General features: G+C 46.8%; 1 protein-coding gene across 2 annotated transcripts in view; it reads right to left on the reverse strand.

The window, feature by feature from the left end:
* LOC139408436 (GTPase activating Rap/RanGAP domain like 3) overlaps positions 1-19,530 on the reverse strand; it is a 179,208-nt gene that overhangs the window by 121,478 nt on the left and 38,200 nt on the right. For both annotated transcript variants that reach the window (XM_071152299.1, XM_071152300.1), the window contains exon 2: positions 6,518-6,587. In XM_071152299.1, coding sequence (XP_071008400.1) covers positions 6,518-6,587 — 70 coding nt within the window. The remainder of the gene's footprint in view (positions 1-6,517; positions 6,588-19,530) is intronic.

The raw sequence follows: 19,530 nt of genomic DNA on the forward strand, positions 1-19,530 counted from the left end.
TGCCTCCCTTATCGCTCTGCCTCCCCTACCGCCCTGCCTCCCTTACCGCCCTGCTGAAATGCTTCCCCTACCACCCTGCCTAAACTACCCCCTGCCTCCCCTACCACCCTGCCTCCCCTATCACTCTGCCTCCCCTATCGCTCTGCCTCAACCTACCGCCCTGCTGACCTGCATCCCCTACCCCCTGCATCCTCTACCGTCCTGCCTCCCCTATCGCTCTGACTCCCCTACCGCCCTGCTGACCTGCATCCCCTACCGCCCTGCCTCCCCTACCCCCTGCCTCCCCTACCGCCATGCATCCCCTACCGCCCTGCATCCCCTATCGCCCTACCTCCCCTAACGCCATGCATCCCCTACCGCCATGCCTCCCCTACCGCCATGCATCCCCTACCGCCCTGCCTCCCCTACCGTCCTGCCTCCCTTATCGCTCTGCCTCCCCTACCGCCCTGCCTCCCTTACCGCCCTGCTGAAATGCATCCCCTACCACCCTGCCTAAACTACCCCCTGCCTCCCCTACCACCCTGCCTCCCCTATCACTCTGCCTCCCCTATCGCTCTGCCTCAACCTACCGCCCTGCTGACCTGCATCCCCTACCGCCCTGCCTCCCCTACCCCCTGCCTCCCCTACCGCCCTGCTGACCTGCATCCCCTACCCCCTGCCCCCCCTACCGCCCTGCAACCCCTCCCGCCCTGCATCCCCTACCGCCCTGCCTCCCCTAACGCCATGCATCCCCTACCGCCCTGCCTCCCCTAACGCCATGCATCCCCTACCGCCCTGCATCCCCTATCGCTCTGCCTCCCCTATCGCTCTGACTCCCCTATCGCTCTGACTCCCCTACCGCTCTGCCTCCCCTACCGCCCTGCTGCCCCTTCCGCCCTGCCTCCCATACCGCTCTGCCTCCCCTTACCACCCTGCCTCCCCTATCGCTCTGCCTCCCCTACCGTCCTGCCTCCCTTATCGCTCTGCCTCCCCTACCGCCCTGCCTCCCTTACCGCCCTGCTGAAATGCATCCCCTACCACCCTGCCTAAACTACCCCCTGCCTCCCCTACCACCCTGCCTCCCCTATCACTCTGCCTCCCCTATCGCTCTGCCTCAACCTACCGCCCTGCTGACCTGCATCCCCTACCGCCCTGCTGCCCCTACCGCCCTGCATCCTCTACCGCCCTGCCTCCTCTACCGCCCTGCTGCCCCTACTGCCCTGCCTCCTCTACCGCCCTGCATCCTCTACCGCCCTGCTGCCCCTACCGCTCTGCCTCCGCTACCGCCCTGCCTCCCCTACCGCCCTGCTGCCCCTACTGCTCTGCCTCCCCTACCGCCCCGCCTCCTCTACCGCCTTACCTCCTCTACCGCCCTACCTCCTCTACCGCCCTGCCTCCCCTACCGCTCTGCCTCCCATACCGCCCTGCCTCCCCTACCGCCCTGCATCCTCTTACCGCCCTGCCGCTCCTACCGCCCTGCCGACCTTACCGCCCTGCCTCCTCTAACGCCCTGCCGCCCTGCCTCCCCTACCGCTCTGCCTCCCCTACCGCCCTGCTGCCTCCTCTACCGCCCTGCCTCCTCTACCGCCCTGCTGCCTCTACCGCTCTGCCTCCGCTACCGCCCTGCCTCCCCTACCGCCCTGCTGCCCCTACTGCTCTGCCTCCCCTACCGCCCCGCCTCCTCTACCGCCTTACCTCCTCTACCACCCTACCTCCTCTACCGCCCTGCCTCCCCTACCGCTCTGCCTCCCCTACCGCCCTGCCTCCCCTACCGCCCTGCATCCTCTTACCGCCCTGCCGCTCCTACCGCCCTGCCGACCTTACCGCCCTGCCTCCTCTAACGCCCTGCCTCCCCTACCGCTCTGCCTCCCCTACCGCCCTGCTGCCCCTACCGCCCTGCATCCTCTACCGCCCTGCCTCCTCTACCGCCCTGCTGCCCCTACCGCCCTGCCTCCTCTACCGCCCTGCATCCTCTACCGCCCTGCTGCCTCTACCGCCCTGCCGCCTCTACCGCCCTGCCGCCTCTACCGCCCTGCCTCCTCTACCGCCCTGCATCCTCTACCGCCCTGCCTCCCCTACCGCCCTGCATCCTCTACCGCCCTGCCTCCTCTACCGCCCTGCCTCCTCTACCGCCCTGCTGCCCCTACCGCCCTGCATCCTCTACCGCCCTGCATCCTCTACCGCCCTGCCTCCACTACCGCCCTGCATCCTCTACCGCCCTGCCTCCTCTACCGCCCTGCCTCCTCTACCGCCCTGCTGTCTCTACCGCCCTGCATCCTCTACCGCCCTGGCTCCCCTACCGCCCTGCCTCCCCTACCGCCCTGCTGCCCCTACCTCTATGCCTCCCCCTCCCACAAAAACAGTATTGGCTTTTCAAACCTGGAAAGTTACTCTCTCTCTCTGTGTTTGTGTGGGCATACGTTCATTTTTGTGTGAATGATTCTTCAGGTCCTGTCTGCTGGTGGGTATTAATTAATCAGGTCCTGTTTGCTGGTGGGTATTGATTCATCAGGTCCTGTCTGCTGGTGGGTATTGATTCATCAGGTCCTGTCTGCTGGTGGGTATTGATTCATCAGGTCCTGGCTGCTGGTGGGTATTGATTCATCAGGTCCTGTCTGCTGGTGGGTATTAATTAATCAGGTCCTGTTTGCTGGTGGGTATTGATTCATCAGGTCCTGTCTGCTGGTGGGTATTGATTCATCAGGTCCTGTCTGCTGGTGGGTATTGATTCATCAGCTCCTGTCTGCTGGTGGACATTGATTCATCAGGTCCTGTCTGCTGGTGGGTATTGATTAATCAGGTCCTGTCTGCTGGTGGGTATTGATTCATCAGCTCCTGTCTGCTGGTGGGCATTGATTCATCAGGTCCTGTCTGCTGGTGGGTATTGATTAATCAGGTCCTGCCTGCTGGTGGGTATTGATTCATCAGGTCCTGTCTGCTGGTGGGTATTAATTAATCAGGTCCTGTCTGCTGGTGGGTATTGATTCATCAGCTCCTGTCTGCTGGTGGGCATTGATTCATCAGGTCCTGCCTGCTGGTGGGTATTGATTCATCAGGTCCTGTCTGCTGGTGGGTATTGATTATTCAGGTCCTGTCTGCTGGTGGGTATTGATTAATCAGGTCCTGTCTGCTGGTGGGTATTGATTCATCAGGTCCTGTCTGCTGGTGGGTATTGATTCATCAGGTCCTGCCTGCTGGTGGGTATTGATTCATCAGGTCCTGTCTGCTGGTGGGTATTGATTCATCAGGTCCTGTCTGCTGGTGGATATTGATTCATCAGGTCCTGTCTGCTGGTGGGTATTGATTCATCAGGTCCTGTCTGCTGGTGGGTATTGATTCATCAGGTCCTGCCTGCTGGTGGGTATTGATTCATCAGGTCCTGTCTGCTGGTGGGTATTGATTCATCAGGTCCTGCCTGCTGGTGGGTATTGATTCATCAGGTCCTGTCTGCTGGTGGGTATTGATTCATCAGGTCCTGCCTGCTGGTGGGTATTGATTCATCAGGTCCTGTCTGCTGGTGGGTATTGATTCATCAGGTCCTGTCTGCTGGTGGGTATTAATTAATCAGGTCCTGTCTGCTGGTGGGTATTGATTCATCAGGTCCTGTCTGCTGGTGGATATTGATTCATCAGGTCCTGTCTGCTGGTGGATATTGATTCATCAGGTCCTGTCTGCTGGTGGGTATTGATTCATCAGGTCCTGTCTGCTGGTGGGTATTGATTCATCAGGTCCTGCTTACTGGTGGGTATTGATTCATCAGGTCCTGTCTGCTGGTGGGTATTGATTAAACATTCTTTGTCTCTCTCTCTTCTCCCTGTAATGAGGAGGCCCTCAGGCACAGTGCCACGCACGGTCTGCTGAGACACACAGACACACACGGGCACGCACACACACTCACAAACACAAGTGCGCACACGCAAGCACACATGCACACACACATGTAACTTTGTCTCTCTCTCTAAGCAGTGCTGAGTAGTGTATGGTCCTAGGAGGCTTTGCAGAGAGGTCAGTATGATCCAACTGTCTAATAGCTGGCGCTACAATACAGACACAGAGGTAATATTCTCTTCCACACAGAATGGACATCTCTGCCCAATAGACTTTTCAGTACAGGTCAAGAATGTGGCTACTTTCTAAACTGTTCTGCTTCTACACCCTAGAAGTTCAGCCCTAGATCCAGACAGATCCAGATAGATCCAGATAATATGCAGTGAACTTTACTGTACAGGCCAGGAAGACTGTTCCACACTGGGTAGAATGTCAAAAGTTGTGCCCTAGGTAAACTATAACACGCAGTTCCAAAACACGCAGGAGACACTTATGCAACAGCATCTCTGCACTGGTTCCAGTGGTCTGCTTGCTGGGTGGGTGGAGGAGGCCACATGTGCTATCTAAGAAGTCCCTGAGCTGAAAGATGGAGGTGGAGGTATGTAATAATGGATAATATAATAAATCATATATGCCATTTAGCAGACACTTTTATCCAAAGCGACTTACAGTCATGATTGCATACATTTTACATATTGGTGGAACCATAGTGGGATCCAGACATAGTGTCCTTCCTGACATTAAAATGCTAGGTCACATGTGTCTGGGTTTATTCAGGTTTGAATTTGTGCACAGGGGACTGGCGCATAGCAGACGGACCGACCCACTTATTAACTTCTGTCAATCAATACAATGGCATTTGTACTGATTAGTACCGATTAGTGCTTTTTACAAATATATTGGTCATATAGTGATTTACAGCATCAGCAACTCTAGACATAAACCTAGGAGCAGACAGAAGAGACAGTGACAAGGACACATTTCCTACTTCTAAACTTAAGAGACTCACTGAACCAACAGTTAACCATTACACTGCTAAAACAATTCAACACTACTCTGGCTGCGTTCACACAGGCAGCCCAATTCTGATATTTTTTTCCACTAATTGGTCTTTTGACCAATCACATCAGATCTTTTTACATCAGATCTTTTCAGAGCTGATCTGATTGGTCAAAAGACCAAAAAGTGTAAAAAAATAACAGAATTGGGCTGCCTGTCTAAACGCAGACAGTGTTAGTGAATTGTTTTATTTCCTATCTGCAACACACTGTCGGTGTTTAGATGGGCAGCCCAATTCTGTTCTTTTTTTCACTAATTGGTCTTTTGACCAATCAGATCATCTCTGAAAAAGATCTGATATGAAAAGATCTGATGGGATTGGTCAAAGGCCAATTAGTGGAAAACAGATCAGAATTTAGCTACCTGTCTAAATAAAACAGTTCACCACTACAGCGTGTTCCATATAGGACATTGGAACAATCATGTCACAGTTCTCTAATCTCTAATCTGAATATTCAGGTATTCAGCATGAAAACGGCAGTATTTTATCATATTCCTCTCTCACCGCAGTGTTTGGATACTACACACACACACTGCCCATTGTGTCCTGTGTCAGTCTGCTGCTGCTGATAGGCAGCGTGTGGTTTCTCCTCAGGGTTAATCTGACAGTGCAGCGTCAGCGTGGGCGTTAGCGCTTAGCGCTAACAAGACAAACCACCACTGTGTCTCTGGGAGGAAGTTAGTCAAGAGAGGACCCTAGCCACTTCCTCTCCCCCTGGGTGTTATCAGGACACACAGACAGGCCTCACAAACACACACACACACACACACACATGCATGCACACACATAAACACACACACAGAGCCAAGGGCTAATTTTAACCTCCGCTGCGCTGTGACAACATATACAGTAGGCTACACACACTATCAACATGACAGTGACTCAACAACTTCAATAAGAGCAGAACCACAAGGCTGGCTAATAGAATAAGCAATTATAACACCATAATAACTTGACAAACTTGACAGTTAGTTTGTATAGAAAACAACAGTCTGAGTAAAGGCACCCTATGCCCTGAATAGTGTACTACTTTTCAGAAGAGCCCTGCACTACACAGGCCTTATATTATAGGGAATGTGGTGCCATTTCAGATGCAACAGGTGATGTCATAACAGTAGAAGGTGATGTCATAATCTGTGGTCCTGAGTTTAGCTATATCTGTAATTGTGAGCCATGCTACAGGGTGCTAGGCACTATTAAACTGGACCAATGGACCACACCCAGACAGTCATGACTCACCTCTCTCTCTCTAAACCTCCCTCCATCAATCCATTGAAGGGGAGAGGAAGATAGAGAGGGGGCGGGGCACGGAAAGGAGGATATGAGGGAAAGATAGGAGGGGAAATAGGGAAGGAGGACAGAGAAAGGAGGAGAAGAGGGAGAGATAGAAGGGGAGAGAGAGAAGGAGGAGGACCGAGAAAGGAGGAGAAGAGGGAGAGATAGAAGGGGAGAGAGAGAGAAGGAGGAGGACAGAGAAAGGAGGAGAAGAGGGAGAGATAGAAGGGTAGAGAGAGAAGGGGGAGGACAGAGAAAGGAGAAGAGGGAGAGATAGAAGGGGAGAGAGAGAAGGAGGAGGACAGAGAAAGGAGGAGAAGAGGGAGAGATAGAAGGGGAGAGAGGGGAATAGAGTGTCAATAGGAGGTTACTCACCAGCTCGACGGAGCCATAGTGTTTTCGGCTGAAGTCTCCACGCCTGCAGCCCAAGTCCTCCGAGGCAGAGCTGCAACACAGACGCATGGTGGTCAGTCTCTCCTTTCTCTCTCCTCCATCAGGAGACTGACACACTAACTCACTCACTCCTAAAGGTGGCTACTCGGCTCTACGTCTCACTCTCTCTCTGTTTCTTTATTTCTCTCTCTCTCTCTTCCCCTTCTAGGTATCTATGGAAGTATCTCCCTCTACCCCTTCTAGGTATCTATGAAAGTCTCTCCCTCTCCCCCTTCTAGGTATCTATGAAAGTCTCTCCCTCTCCCCCTTCTAGGTATCTATGAAAGTCTCTCCTTCTCCCCCTTCTAGGTATCTATGAAAGTCTCTCCCTCTTCCCCTTCTAGGTATCTATGATAGTCTCTCTATCTCTCTCCCTCTTCTAGGTATCTATGAAAGTCTCTCCCTCTCCCCCTTCTAGGTATCTATGAAAGTCTCTCCCCCTCCCCTTCTAGGTATCTATGAAAGTCTCTCCCTCTCCCCCTTCTAGGTATCTATGATAGTCTTTCTCTCTCTCTCTCCCCCTTCTAGGTATCTATGATAGTCTCTCTCTCTCCCCCTTTTAGGTATCTATGATAGTCTCTCTCTCTTTCCCCCTTCTAGGTATCTATGATAGCCTTTCTCTCTTGTTCTCCTCCTTCTAGGTATCTATGATAGTCTCTCTCTCTCCCTCACCCTCTCTCTCTCTATCTCCCTCTCTCTCTCTCTCTCTCTCTTACCCTCTCTCTCTCTCTCCCTCTCTCTTACCCTCTCTCTCTCTCTCCCTCTCTATCTCTCTCTCACCCTCTCTCTCTCTCTCTCTCTCACCCTCTCTCTCTCTCTCTCTCCATCCCTCTCTCTTTTGTTCTCTCTCTGTGGTAGGGCTAGCTTGCCAGCAGCATCCAGCACCAGTCCTGATTGAGACGAGGACTCTGATTGCATTATGTCCACAATGATAGATGGAGTCTGCCTGGGAGAGCAGACTGCTCACCCACACACAGGAGTGTTACAGGAATTTGTTTGAGATCTACGGGAGGGAGCAGGGGGAATCTCCTTCACATCTCAGGCCCAATTAAACCTGTTCAACCAATGGCATCCTCAAGAAAAGGCATATCCAATATTACAGCAAATAATACTCTAATGTACTGATAGATAAACTAATATTTTCTTGGATGGAATTTACAAGGGTATGATATTTATGAAGGACATTGTAAACAAGTACGGTAAATGTATGTCACACAAGCAACTAACAACAGTGTGTACTGTATGCTTAATATACATTTAGAACCAACTCATCGTGGCTCTGCCACAAAATTGGAAGAGACAATTACTTAAAGAAGAAATTAAAGAATTAGTCTGTCTGCCTCCCATTAAAAATCATAAATGGCTTAAATCACAAAAGGTATCAGTTTCACTTAAAGTCAAAAGGGAACAGTTGGGAACGGGTCTTAGATTCCCCAATACATTTGAATCAAGTGTAGGAACTGATATATAAAACAACAACTGACACATCAATCTTTTTTTCAATTTAAGCTAATATATAAAATACTTGCTACAAAATAAATGCTCAATATATGGGGTGTTGAACATACAGTCCACGACCAGTCAATGGGAAATATCATTATACTCTGAGGTATTTAGGGCAATATCAAAAGAAATATCATTATACTCTGAGGTATTTAGGGCAATATCAAAAGAAATATCATTATACTCTGAGGTATTTAGGGCAATATCAAAAGAAATATCATTATACTCTGAGGTAAAGTATTTATTTTTAGGGCAATATCAAAAGAAATATCAATACAAATAGGGAAGTTCAGGAGGCTCGTAAGACATCACAGTAAAATGGAGGGATGTTATGCAAAATGAAATAGCTCAATGGAATTGTACAGGGAAAGATGGGTAAACCTGTGGACATCGGAGGGTTGGAGTTAAGATCAGAATGAATGGCCGCTGTGGCTGAAAATCCAGCACTTGCAGAAAGAGGAAATGAGGAATATATGTTTAATTCTTGAACAACATGTACCGTACATGTGAGGAAAATAGCAGTAGAAGTATTGCTGTCTGTTAGTTCACTCCAATCAGGGTAGGGATGGTAAGGGGGGAAAGTATATAACCATTTCAAAAATAAGAGAGATTAGAAATGATGCAAACAATTAATTTGATAGATCTACAATCTTCAATATTAAAGCTGATCGACCCCCCCCTCCCCTAAAAACTTGCCCCCCCACACACAAATAAACTATAGGGAACCACATCAATGCACCTCCACCCCCGCCTCTATACCAAAAATATTTTCCAATCTGACCGCTCAAACGATGCTACCATAAACCAGCAACTTTTAATCCTATTTGTTTTCACATACAGATCTCCCAATAGCATAGTTTCCAAAAGTAAAGATCTCCTGCTCCACTCGGAAGCACAAGGTAAAGCAGCTACAGTGCCTACTGAATGGCTGCACACGCCTTGCAGTTTTCACCTTTTACTGCCTTAACATTTCATTTGTCATTCAATTCAATTTAATTCACATTTTAAAAGTATTTTTTATTTTGTATTTTATTTTAAACAAAGATGTCTTAATTGCGTATGTCTTCACACCCCAGAGTCCATTCTTGGTAGAAGCATATTTATAACAGCAATTACAGCTGTAAATCATTTTGAATAAGATTATAACTCTGCACAACTCTTAGGGCAAAATATATCCATTGTTTTTGTCCAAATTGCTCAAGCTCAGTACATGTGGCTGGGAATCATTGATGTGGAGGCGGAAGAAACACACACCTGTTTAGGTGAGATGCTGGCTAGCGGAGTAGAACACCTGTTTAGGCGAGATGCTGGCTAGCGGAGTAGAACACCTGTCTAGGCGAGATGCTGGCTAGCGGAGTAGAACACCTGTTTAGGCGAGATGCTGGCTAGCGGAGTAGAACACCTGTTTAGGCGAGATGCTGGCTAGCGGAGTAGAACACCTGTTTAGGCGAGATGCTGGCTAGCGGAGTAGAACACCTGTTTAGGCGAGATGCTGGCTAGCGGAGTAGAACACCTGTTTAGGCGAGATGCTGGCTAGCGGAGTAGAACACCTGTTTAGGCGAGATGCTGGCTAGCGGAGTAGAACACCTGTTTAGGCGAGATGCTGGCTAGCGGAGTAGAACACCTGTTTAGGCGAGATGCTGGCTAGCGGAGTAGAACACTTGAAAAAGAAAAGGAGAGCCTCACAATCTAGGAGCTCAGATGCAATAATTCAATAAACAACGTTTCAACAGCCAAGCTGTCTTCATCAGGGTTTAGTTGATGGACAGTAATATTAAGAGTGGGGGGGAAAGTAAAACTCTATCCCAGAGTTAGGTATTCAGAAGACTGAGGCAGGTTTTCCTCTAACATTTTAACAAGGCTTTGCTCCTTTTATATTTATTTTGATCCTGAAAAACTCCCCAGTCCCTGATGGTGAAAAGCATACCCATAACAAGATGCTGCCACCACAATACTTGAAAACACAATACTTGAGTATTTTCCAATTTTCCTTTATGGATGTAATTTAAGGGAGCAAAATATGAAAACTGTGCAAGTGGTGTGTATACTTTCACGAGGCACTGTATATGCAAAGACAAAGCATCAAACCCTTGAGAGCAGAGCTAAAGTGAAGTGGTCTCAAAAGTTAGACGATTCTGAAATATTGCATACCGGTATACCTACAACTATATTTTCCAGAGAAAGAGTGGATATTGAGGCTTAGAAAGACACAGCAAGGCTTCCTGTATAACACTGTGGAGGATGAGAAAGAGAGCCTGTCACAGTCTAGATGGTGTCTATGTTGCTGGGTGGTCATCCTGCTGTTGTTGGAACAAATCAAAGTGCTGCTAGGTATACTTAGAGATAATCGCTCTGAAATTGTGTGTGTGTGTGTGTGTGTGTGTGTGTGTGTATGACCGGTTGGTGGTACAATAGTAATACAATATGGGAGAGAGTTGATCTGTGAATATGAAGATTATGTGAACTATGTCTAAGTTGATATGCCAACATCTCTCTTTCTCCCCCCTCTCTCTTTCCTTCCTCTCGCTCTCCCCCCTCTCTTTCTCTCCCCTATCTCTCTCTCAGTCTCACTCTCTTTCTCCCCCCCCTCTTTCTCTGTAGTGGAACAACGTTGGAGATGAATTTAGAGTAGTCTTTATGCCTGGCCAAGCTTATGGGTAAATGTATTCTCCCCCCTCCTCTCTTTCTCTCAGTCTCTCTCTCTCTCCTTCCATCTGTAATAAACTCATCTACTGGAATTTACTGCCTTGTTTTTATTTCTTCTCATCCCTCATTTTCACCTCTCACAGGAGTGTCCTGGAGGAGGGTGATAGAGGGATGAGTCTGCCCTATTGCCCTTCACCTATCCTCTCTAAGTTAATGGAAAAAATACAACTGGGGTCTTTCTGGTTAAGCTCATCCCTCGTTCCCTTCATCCCCTCAATGTGGAACACCGTCAGCTACGTTACTAGTGAGGTATTCATGTCTAAAGGCCCAATGGAGACATTTTTATATCAATATCAAATAATTGCTGGTTAACAATTGCTAACTTAATAGATTAATATATGTATTATATTTCCATTAAAAGGGGCAAAAATGTGTTTAACAAAAGACACATCTCGGTAGGTGGTCCAGGTATGAAAGGAATCAGCACATGGGGGGGGGCTTTCCTCTTTTCTTCTCTATTGCTGCTCAAGCAAGAGGGGAGGCCGATGACATCAGAGGGCACCATCAGACCAACTCCTTGAATGGGCTACTCCAAGAAGTTGGCACTCAAAATACATTTGCACTTTTTACCCTTAAGTGTGTGTATGTTATTGTATTTATACCTGGGATATTGTTTTTCAACAAGGTCAAAAAATAGCTGGAGTGCATCTTTAAAGGTCGAGGGCCACAAAAATGCTTCATAACACCTATCAAATGTTTTATTTCCTGAACCTCAATAGCCTATTGTAGGCAGACAAGTGAATCGACACAGGTTGACGTTTATTGTCATGAATCTTGGCATAAAGGTTCCCACTAGATGGGCCAGCTGCAAATTCAGAATTGGCTATATCATAAAAATTCAAGAAAAAAAATGAGCTTTTTGGTCGTCATTAAATGTTAGGGTTAGGAATTAGGCTTAGCAGTGTGGTTAAGGTTAGGTTTAAAATCAGATTTTATGACTTTGTGGCTGTGCCAGCTAGTGACCACTCTGTAGAGCTGCCTCCAGGGCAAGATTCATGACAATAAATGCCAACCTTCTGAATCAACACTGCTGATTATCACCAGCATTGATTTCTATAATGTACATGTCTTATCACTTTAAAATATGCTGAAGTATTGGCATCCACCTGGTCAAACCCCATCCCCCACATATACAGAATACCACAGTATGAGTCATAATACCCATGAAACCTAGCAGTCAAGCAAGGAAATGGTTCCAATCGTTATTCCACCATTCATTTTTCCCATAAGGTATTTTAGAAACACTTAAAATGAAGGCTGTTTCGTGTAGGCTTACCCTGGCGTGACGTTTTGATGACCGTGTAAATCTCTCTAGGACAAGGTTTTATCAATATACTGTATTTGCCAGTATTTACCCCCCGAAAATGAAGTGCTAATTAGCTGCTAAAATGGCTATCATAAAGAACTACAAATGCCGTGATGGATCTCAATGAGAACTTTGAATTGTCTTGGACAAGTTTTAAAGTGACACAATACCTGTTAGCAAAGGTGACAGCTAGAAATGACCTGCAGCAGCTTGCAGGGATTTGTAGTATTTCATGATGTCTACAGTTATGCTAATTAGCATTTTCAAATCTGAGAGTAAATGGAGCCGAATATATTGATAAAAGTGACCTTATCCTAGAGAGATTTAAATGACTTTTAAAATGTTGTGCCGGGGTAAGTCTACACGAAACACAGCCCTTATTGGAAGTGTTTCTAAAATTCCCCATGGGAAAAATGTATGGTGGAAAAACTATTGGAACCATGTTTGACTCTTAGGTTTTATGGGTATTATGACACCTCCACCGTGGGACTCTATATGCTGTCAAGGTAGGGGAAACCCTGATCGTGTTGTTTTTTTCAGGAAGGATTGGGTCACTGCAGATGAAGCTGCATTCTTACACTGACTGAATGGTTTCCTACAGGAGCAGAGAGAGAGAGAGATATACTCCTATTTTGCTGCAGTAATGCATGTTTTAGACTTGATCAATCTTGTGGTTGGTAATTAAAACATGATGCACTCACACGCATCATAACTGAGGTAGTCTGCAAGCCAGATAACAATTCATTTGGATAACATATTTCCATATCGGTATTGATGTTTTCCTGAGCGCGAGCACACTAATATTATTATGCTGTCATGCTCTCAGGGCTTCGTTGCCTGGCGCATACAACTCCATTCTACCGTGAACTAAAAAGCACTATGATGAATAATTTATGTTTTTTCCGTGTTTGTTCGTGGACATTGCCTACCAGTACCACCCCAGCAAACAACTAATTCAATACACCAATACACGTTTCGCAGAGCCGAACTAATTCAGTGTTGCTTTCATAATATTGACAACGTTCAACTATATGCCCCGAAACAGCGTTATCGATTAGCGGCCACGGTGGAAGCGGGCAGGGCTGCGCACCGAAGCTTGCAATAACAGGTCGCTTCTCTCTAGTCGAACGCTTCAGACACTTCAGGCTGGTGGTGACTTGTAGATGCAAAGGTTCAAATAGCTTTGAATATCTCCTTTTGCAGAAGGAAACAAACATCATTGCAACGGAGAGAATGGTTCACAAGCGGTCGCTCAGAAAAGCAACATAAATAGCGAACATTTGGAGAGCCTACACATACATAAAACATTTAACATTCAAATGTTTATGTAACGTACGTTACTATTTATAACACTATTATTACATGGTTTACTTTTACTATGAATGAATTGGTCCAAAGCCTAATGAGTTTGTTTATTGCTGCTGCTTGTTGAACATTTGGGCGAGAAGGACATTTTCATTCCATACAAAAATGCTGCAGTGACAGTAGCCTAAACTACGATCGCCATATGACAACACCAGAGACCTGCATTCACCAGACACACAACAAACACACAAGTCTACTAATATGGTCATAGTAGTCGCAAACACTTAGCTGACGGACCGAAATGTGTTCATTTACCGTTGGTTGAAAGTCAACAGTTTGGTAGAAGCGGGGTCCACACTGTTCATGTCCCCATGCGATATCAGTCCAGCACTCAGAGAGCTTGTTTTCCTATGTATTCCTCTTCACTACGGACGCATACTGCTTTCAAACTCCTTATTCACATATTAAACCTATTTCCCCCACTGCATTCAATTCGGCTATTCTCATCCCTTGAGCGCGCAGTGGATGCTGATGAGACAGGCTTGTCGTTGCAGCATGTGGCAGAATGGAGCTTTTCTACCAAAACACCTCTCCGTCTTTCCTTTTCTGCCCCCCTCTCTCTCTGCTTTTCTCCTCTTATTCGCTCTCTCGTTCACATTTGCAGCGAGCTCCACGAGCACAGAGCGCAACCTCCTCATATGATAGTAGTTGCCTTGGAAGAGATCATCGCACGCACGCACGCACGCACACTCTCAGGAAACCTAACTGTCATTCTTGGATTATCTGAAAGTCGGAGAAAATCACAGGTGGGTTAGTTTTATAACATTTGATGAGTGTCAAGTGATATAAATAAGCCTGGAATAAATGTAGAGTTTACTTCCAAAACGCTATATCCACCTTTTTCCCCCACATGTGTGTTCTTTCATCAGTAATGATTGCTTATGAATACCTTCATGTGTGTGTAAATACTACTGTTCTCAGATTTTTTATTCATGAATTTTAGAAGTGTATGAAAATATATATTTTTCCCCAAAACGCTATACACAATACATTAGGAACACCTTCCAAATATTGAGTTGCACCCCATTTTGCCCTCAGAACAGCCCCAATTCGTCAGGGCGTGGACTCTACAAGGTATCAAAAGCATTCCACAGGGATGTTGGCCCATGTGGACTCCACTGCTTCCAGTTGGCTGGATGTCCTTTGAGTGTTGTACCATTATTGATACACACTGGAAACTGTTGAGCTTGAAATACCCAGCAGCATTGCAGTTCATGGCACACTCAAACTGGTGCTACTACAATACCCTGTTCAAAGGTACTTAAATCTTTGTCTTGCCCATCCACCCTCTGAATGGCACACACACACAATCTATGTCTCAATTGTCTCAAGGCTTAAATCCTTCTTCAACCTGACTCCTCCCCTTCAACTACACTGATTGAAGTAGATTTAACAGGTGACATCAATAAGGGATCATAGTTTTCACCTGGTCAGTCTATATCATGGAAATAGCAGGTGTTCTTAACGTTTTGTACACTCAGTGTATATCCATTGTTTAGCTGGAACGGAATGTTCAAATCCTGCATATTTGTAGGTGGTTAGTGGTTGTCTCACCTAGCTATCTTAAGATGAATACATGTACTGTAAGTCGCTCTGGATAAGATCATCTGCTAATTAACTAAAATGTAAACGTTTTACAGTTTACAGATCTCATATTACTGTATTGAAATATTACATTTTTGAAATATTTATGTCACAAATGTAATTTATTTATTTGTGAAAAATTGTTCTTTGTTACATTTAACTGTGTAAAACCTAGCATTACTACTTAGTTCTCTGAGAGCAGTAACTAAGTAAAAATACTTTGAAGTACTACTTATTACTATGTACTTACTTATGTACTTTCCTATTTATTTTTTTGAGAACTTATACTTTTACTCCACTACATTCCTAAAGAAAATATGTACTTTTAATCCCATACCTTTTCCCTGACACCCAAAAGTAGTCATTACATTTAGAATGCTTAGCGGTGTTACATTTTCCAGTTTCTGTGTTGTAGTTTGTGTATTTGCATGTGTGCATTTCAGGAAATGGCTTCCTGAAATCCCTCAAGCAGCTGATTGGTCGACTCCACGGCTAACTGGAGCTGACCCCGCCCCCTCGTCAAAAAGCAGCTGTCTCCAATTACCCACTCCTTCTGAGGCAATATAAAAGCCAGTGTTCTGTTCAGAAGATTGATTGCAGAGAGGTCGTTGCAGAGAGGTCGTTGCAGAGAGGTCGTTGCAGAGAGGTCGTTGCAGAGAGGTCGTTGCAGAGAGGTCGTTGCAGAGAGGTCGTTGCAGAAAGAGCGTTGCAGAAAGAGGGGGCTGATGGTTATAGCATATGTTAGTTGTAGATGGGAGCAGCTTTGGTACATTCTGTGAGTTTGTTGCGCAGTCAGAGCCTATTTGATGTGCTGTGTTTCTCAGTGTGTTTGAAATTGTTACTAATATTCTGTTTTATTTGTTCATAGGGGGAAGGCACCTAGGGAGTGCTTAGGCAAGAGGCCTGCGGGCATACATATAGTATATTCATTATCTAGGCACACTAGGTAAGACCTGGGCGGACCACCCCCTGTATTTTGGTTAGGGCACCAGGTGGTGCTAAATTAGGTAAGGAGTGGTTAGGCAGGTAAGATAGGAGAGGGGGCTTTGATATTTACTTTCTTTGCTTTGGTTCCGTCCAGCCCCTTTTCCCCATATTACTGTGTGAAGGAATAAATTCCTAGTAAACAGTAAATTCTCTGCCTTTTGTTATCCTTACTCGCACCTACAGTCCATACCTCTTTCGCTTCACGGAGAGTTGAGTTATAGCAGGGTGTTGTGTTCCCTCTTCAGAAGCGTGCGTAACATAATGGGGGCTCATCCGGGATTCCATTAAACCCACCGTACCCTGCTGCTCTGAGCTCTCTGTGGTTAGTGATTGAGGTGTGATGGTAGGTTGTGAGTTTGGATGACTTGTTAGTTTTTGTGTCCAGTAGATTGCTGTGTACAAGATGGCTGCCTCAGCCATCTCCAAGTGTTTTGAAGCGCCCTCTATTGATTGTTTGGTGAGGTTTCGTAAAGTAGACCTTATAGCTGTTGCTGATCATTATGGATTCGTTTTCCCTGAGAAAGCCCTAAAGGCTGAGCTTTTGGTGCTAGTCGGGGAGGGTTTAGTGAGAGAACGAATTCTCTCATTGCAAGGAGAGGAGACGGGTAGACCTTCCGATGCCAAGTCGTAGGACAGGGCGGAGGAAGGGGTTGCTCCTATCATCCAGATGGTCATTGGCAAACTTCAGACAGGCCTGGACATGCGCTGGCTGCAGGATTTTAATCCATGACGGCGTAGTGTTACTAATGGTTTTCTTTGAGACTGTGGTCCCAGCTCTCTTCAGGTCATTGTCCAGGTCCTGCCGTGTAGTTCTGGGCTGATCCCTCATCTTCCTCATGATCATTGATGCCCCACGAGGTGAGATCTTGCATGGAGCCCCAGACCGAGGGTGATTGACCGTCATCTTGAACTTCTTCCATTTCCAATTATTGTGCCAACAGTTGTTTCCTTCTCACCAAGCTGCTTGCCTATTGTCCTGTAGCCCATCCCAGCCTTGTGCAGGTCTACAATTTTATCTCTGGTGTCCTTACACAGCTCTCTGGTCTTGGCCTTTGTGGAGAGGTTGGAGTCTGTTTGATTGAGTGTGTGGACAGGTGTCTTTTATACAGGTAACGAGTTCAAACACGTGCAGTTAATACAGGTAATGAGTGGAGAACAGGAGGGCTTCTTAAAGAAAAACTAACAGGTCTGTGAGAGCTGGAATTCTTACTGGTTGGTAGGCGATTAAATACTTATGTCATGCAATAAAATGCAAATTAATTACTCAAAAATCATACAGTGTGATTTTTCTGGATTTTTGTTTTAGATTCCGTCTCTCACAGTTGAAGTGTACCTATGATAAATGACATACCTCTACATGCTTTGTAAGTAGGAAAACCTGCTAAATCGGCAGTGTATCAAATACTTGTTCTCCCCACTGTATGTATATAAGTTTAATTTCGACTGTAACACAACGTTGGGAATAAATCAAGGGGTATGAAGGACTCATTGCTAGTTCTGATTTTTCTTATTTTTTTGTATTACTTTTTTGTATTATTAACATAAGCATTTCCTAAGGAGGGGAGGGTTTAAAGAGGAGAGGGGAGGGAGGGGTTGGGGAGGGTTTAAAGAGAGGGGAGGGAGGGGTTAGAGAGGTGAGGGGAGGGTTTGGGGAGGGGTTTAGAGAGGGGAGGGGAGGGGTTAGAGAGGAGAGGGGAGGGAGGGGTTAGAAAGGGGGGAGGGAGGGGTTAAAGAGGGGAGGGGAGGGTTTAAAGAGAGGGGAGGGAGGGGTTAGAGAGGGGAGGGGATGGTTTAGAGAGGGGAGGGGTTTAGAGAGGGGAGGGGTTAGAGAGGGGATCGGGGGTAGAGAGGGGAGGGGTTAGAGAGGGGAGGGGAGGGGGGGGGGGGGTTAGAGAGGGGAGGGGATAGTTTACAACAGATTAACAATAGTGGTCATCCATCCTGGTCTTATATCTCTCTATATACTGTATCTCTAGCAGGGTGTGCAGGTTGTTGTTCCAGCCCAGCCTCCAAACACCTGATATCAAACACCAAAAACATTATCAATACAGGTACAACCTTCCGTTGTATATATTATGAAATATATTTATCCAAATGAGATGAATGGAGAGATAAGGCGACTCTTATAGAATAGAACTATGACCCGGTGTACACACCATAAATTGCATTTCTGAAATAGTTTTGAACAAGAAATCTGTTGCATGTTTTTAGGGATCTCGAACAACACGAAAGAGAGTTTGAACAGACTGGTAATGGCGGTGGATAATTTTTGAAAGAGAGGGTCCAGATTGTCTAGCCCGGCTGATTTGTACGGGTCCAGGTTCTGCAGCTCTTTCAGAACATCTGCTATCGGGATTTGGGTGAAGCTAAAGCTGGGGAGGCTTGGGCAAGTAGCTGCGGGGGGTGCAGAGCTGTTGGCCGGGGTTGGGGTAGCCAGGAGGAAAGCATGGCCAACCGTAGAGAAATGCTTATTGAAATTCTCGATTATCTCTGTTCTTTTCCAGTCTTACTGATGGAGAGCAGAGCATCCCCAGTGTTCTGTCTGATTTGTGTCTGTGTCTAACTAGCCTGGCATTGAGTGATGTCTCTCAAGGTTGTTCCTCACTCTGTATTCCATATTCAGAACACACCCCTGGTCACTCGTACAGAAAAGCTGCTAATGACTTTCTTGTCCTCAAATACAGTGAGTAAGAAGTGTGTGTGTGTGTATATGTGTGTGCGTGCCCGAGTACGCATTTGGACTCTTAAGTGTGTGTCTGTGCACAAGTGTGTGTGCGTGTGTGTGTGTGGAGGCTACTAGGTATGGTAGTGCCTTTGGCCTGTCTGATATCCCACAATCAGTCATCCCTCCCACTCCCCTGGGCCAACCCATACTCCCACTCAGGAGCGAGGTCAGTGCGAGGATGAGGTCATATACTCACTCATAAGAGCACCTCTCTCTCAGACTACCACCTCTCTCTCTAACTCCATCTCGCTCTCTAACACCTCCTCCCTCTCTACACCTCCTCCTCTCTCTCTATACCTCCTCTCTCTCTAACACCCCCTCTCTCTCTAACACCCCCTCTCTCTAACACCCCCTCTCTCTCTAACACCTCCTCTCTCTCCAACTTCTCCTCTCTCTCTACACCTCCTCCTCTCTCTCTAACACCTCCCCTCTCTCTAACATTGCCTCTCTCTCTAACACCTCTTCTCTCTCTAACTTCTCCTCTCTCTATCTCTACACCTCCTCCTCTCTCTCTAACACTTCCTCTCTCTCTACACCTCCTCCTCTCTCTCTCTAACACCTCCTCTCTCTCTAACACCCCCCCTCTCTCTAACACCTCCCCTCTCTCTAACTTCTCCTCTCTCTCTACACCTCCTCCTCTCTCTCTACACCTCCTCTCTCTCTAACACCTCCCCTCTCTCTAACACCTCCCCTCTCTCTAACACCTCCTCTCTCTCTACACCTCCTCCTCTCTCTCTAACACCTCCTCCCCTCTCTCTACACCTCCTCCCCTGTCTCTAC

This window comes from Oncorhynchus clarkii, chromosome 5, assembly GCF_045791955.1.
Source record: "Oncorhynchus clarkii lewisi isolate Uvic-CL-2024 chromosome 5, UVic_Ocla_1.0, whole genome shotgun sequence".
Classification (NCBI taxonomy): domain Eukaryota; kingdom Metazoa; phylum Chordata; class Actinopteri; order Salmoniformes; family Salmonidae; genus Oncorhynchus; species Oncorhynchus clarkii.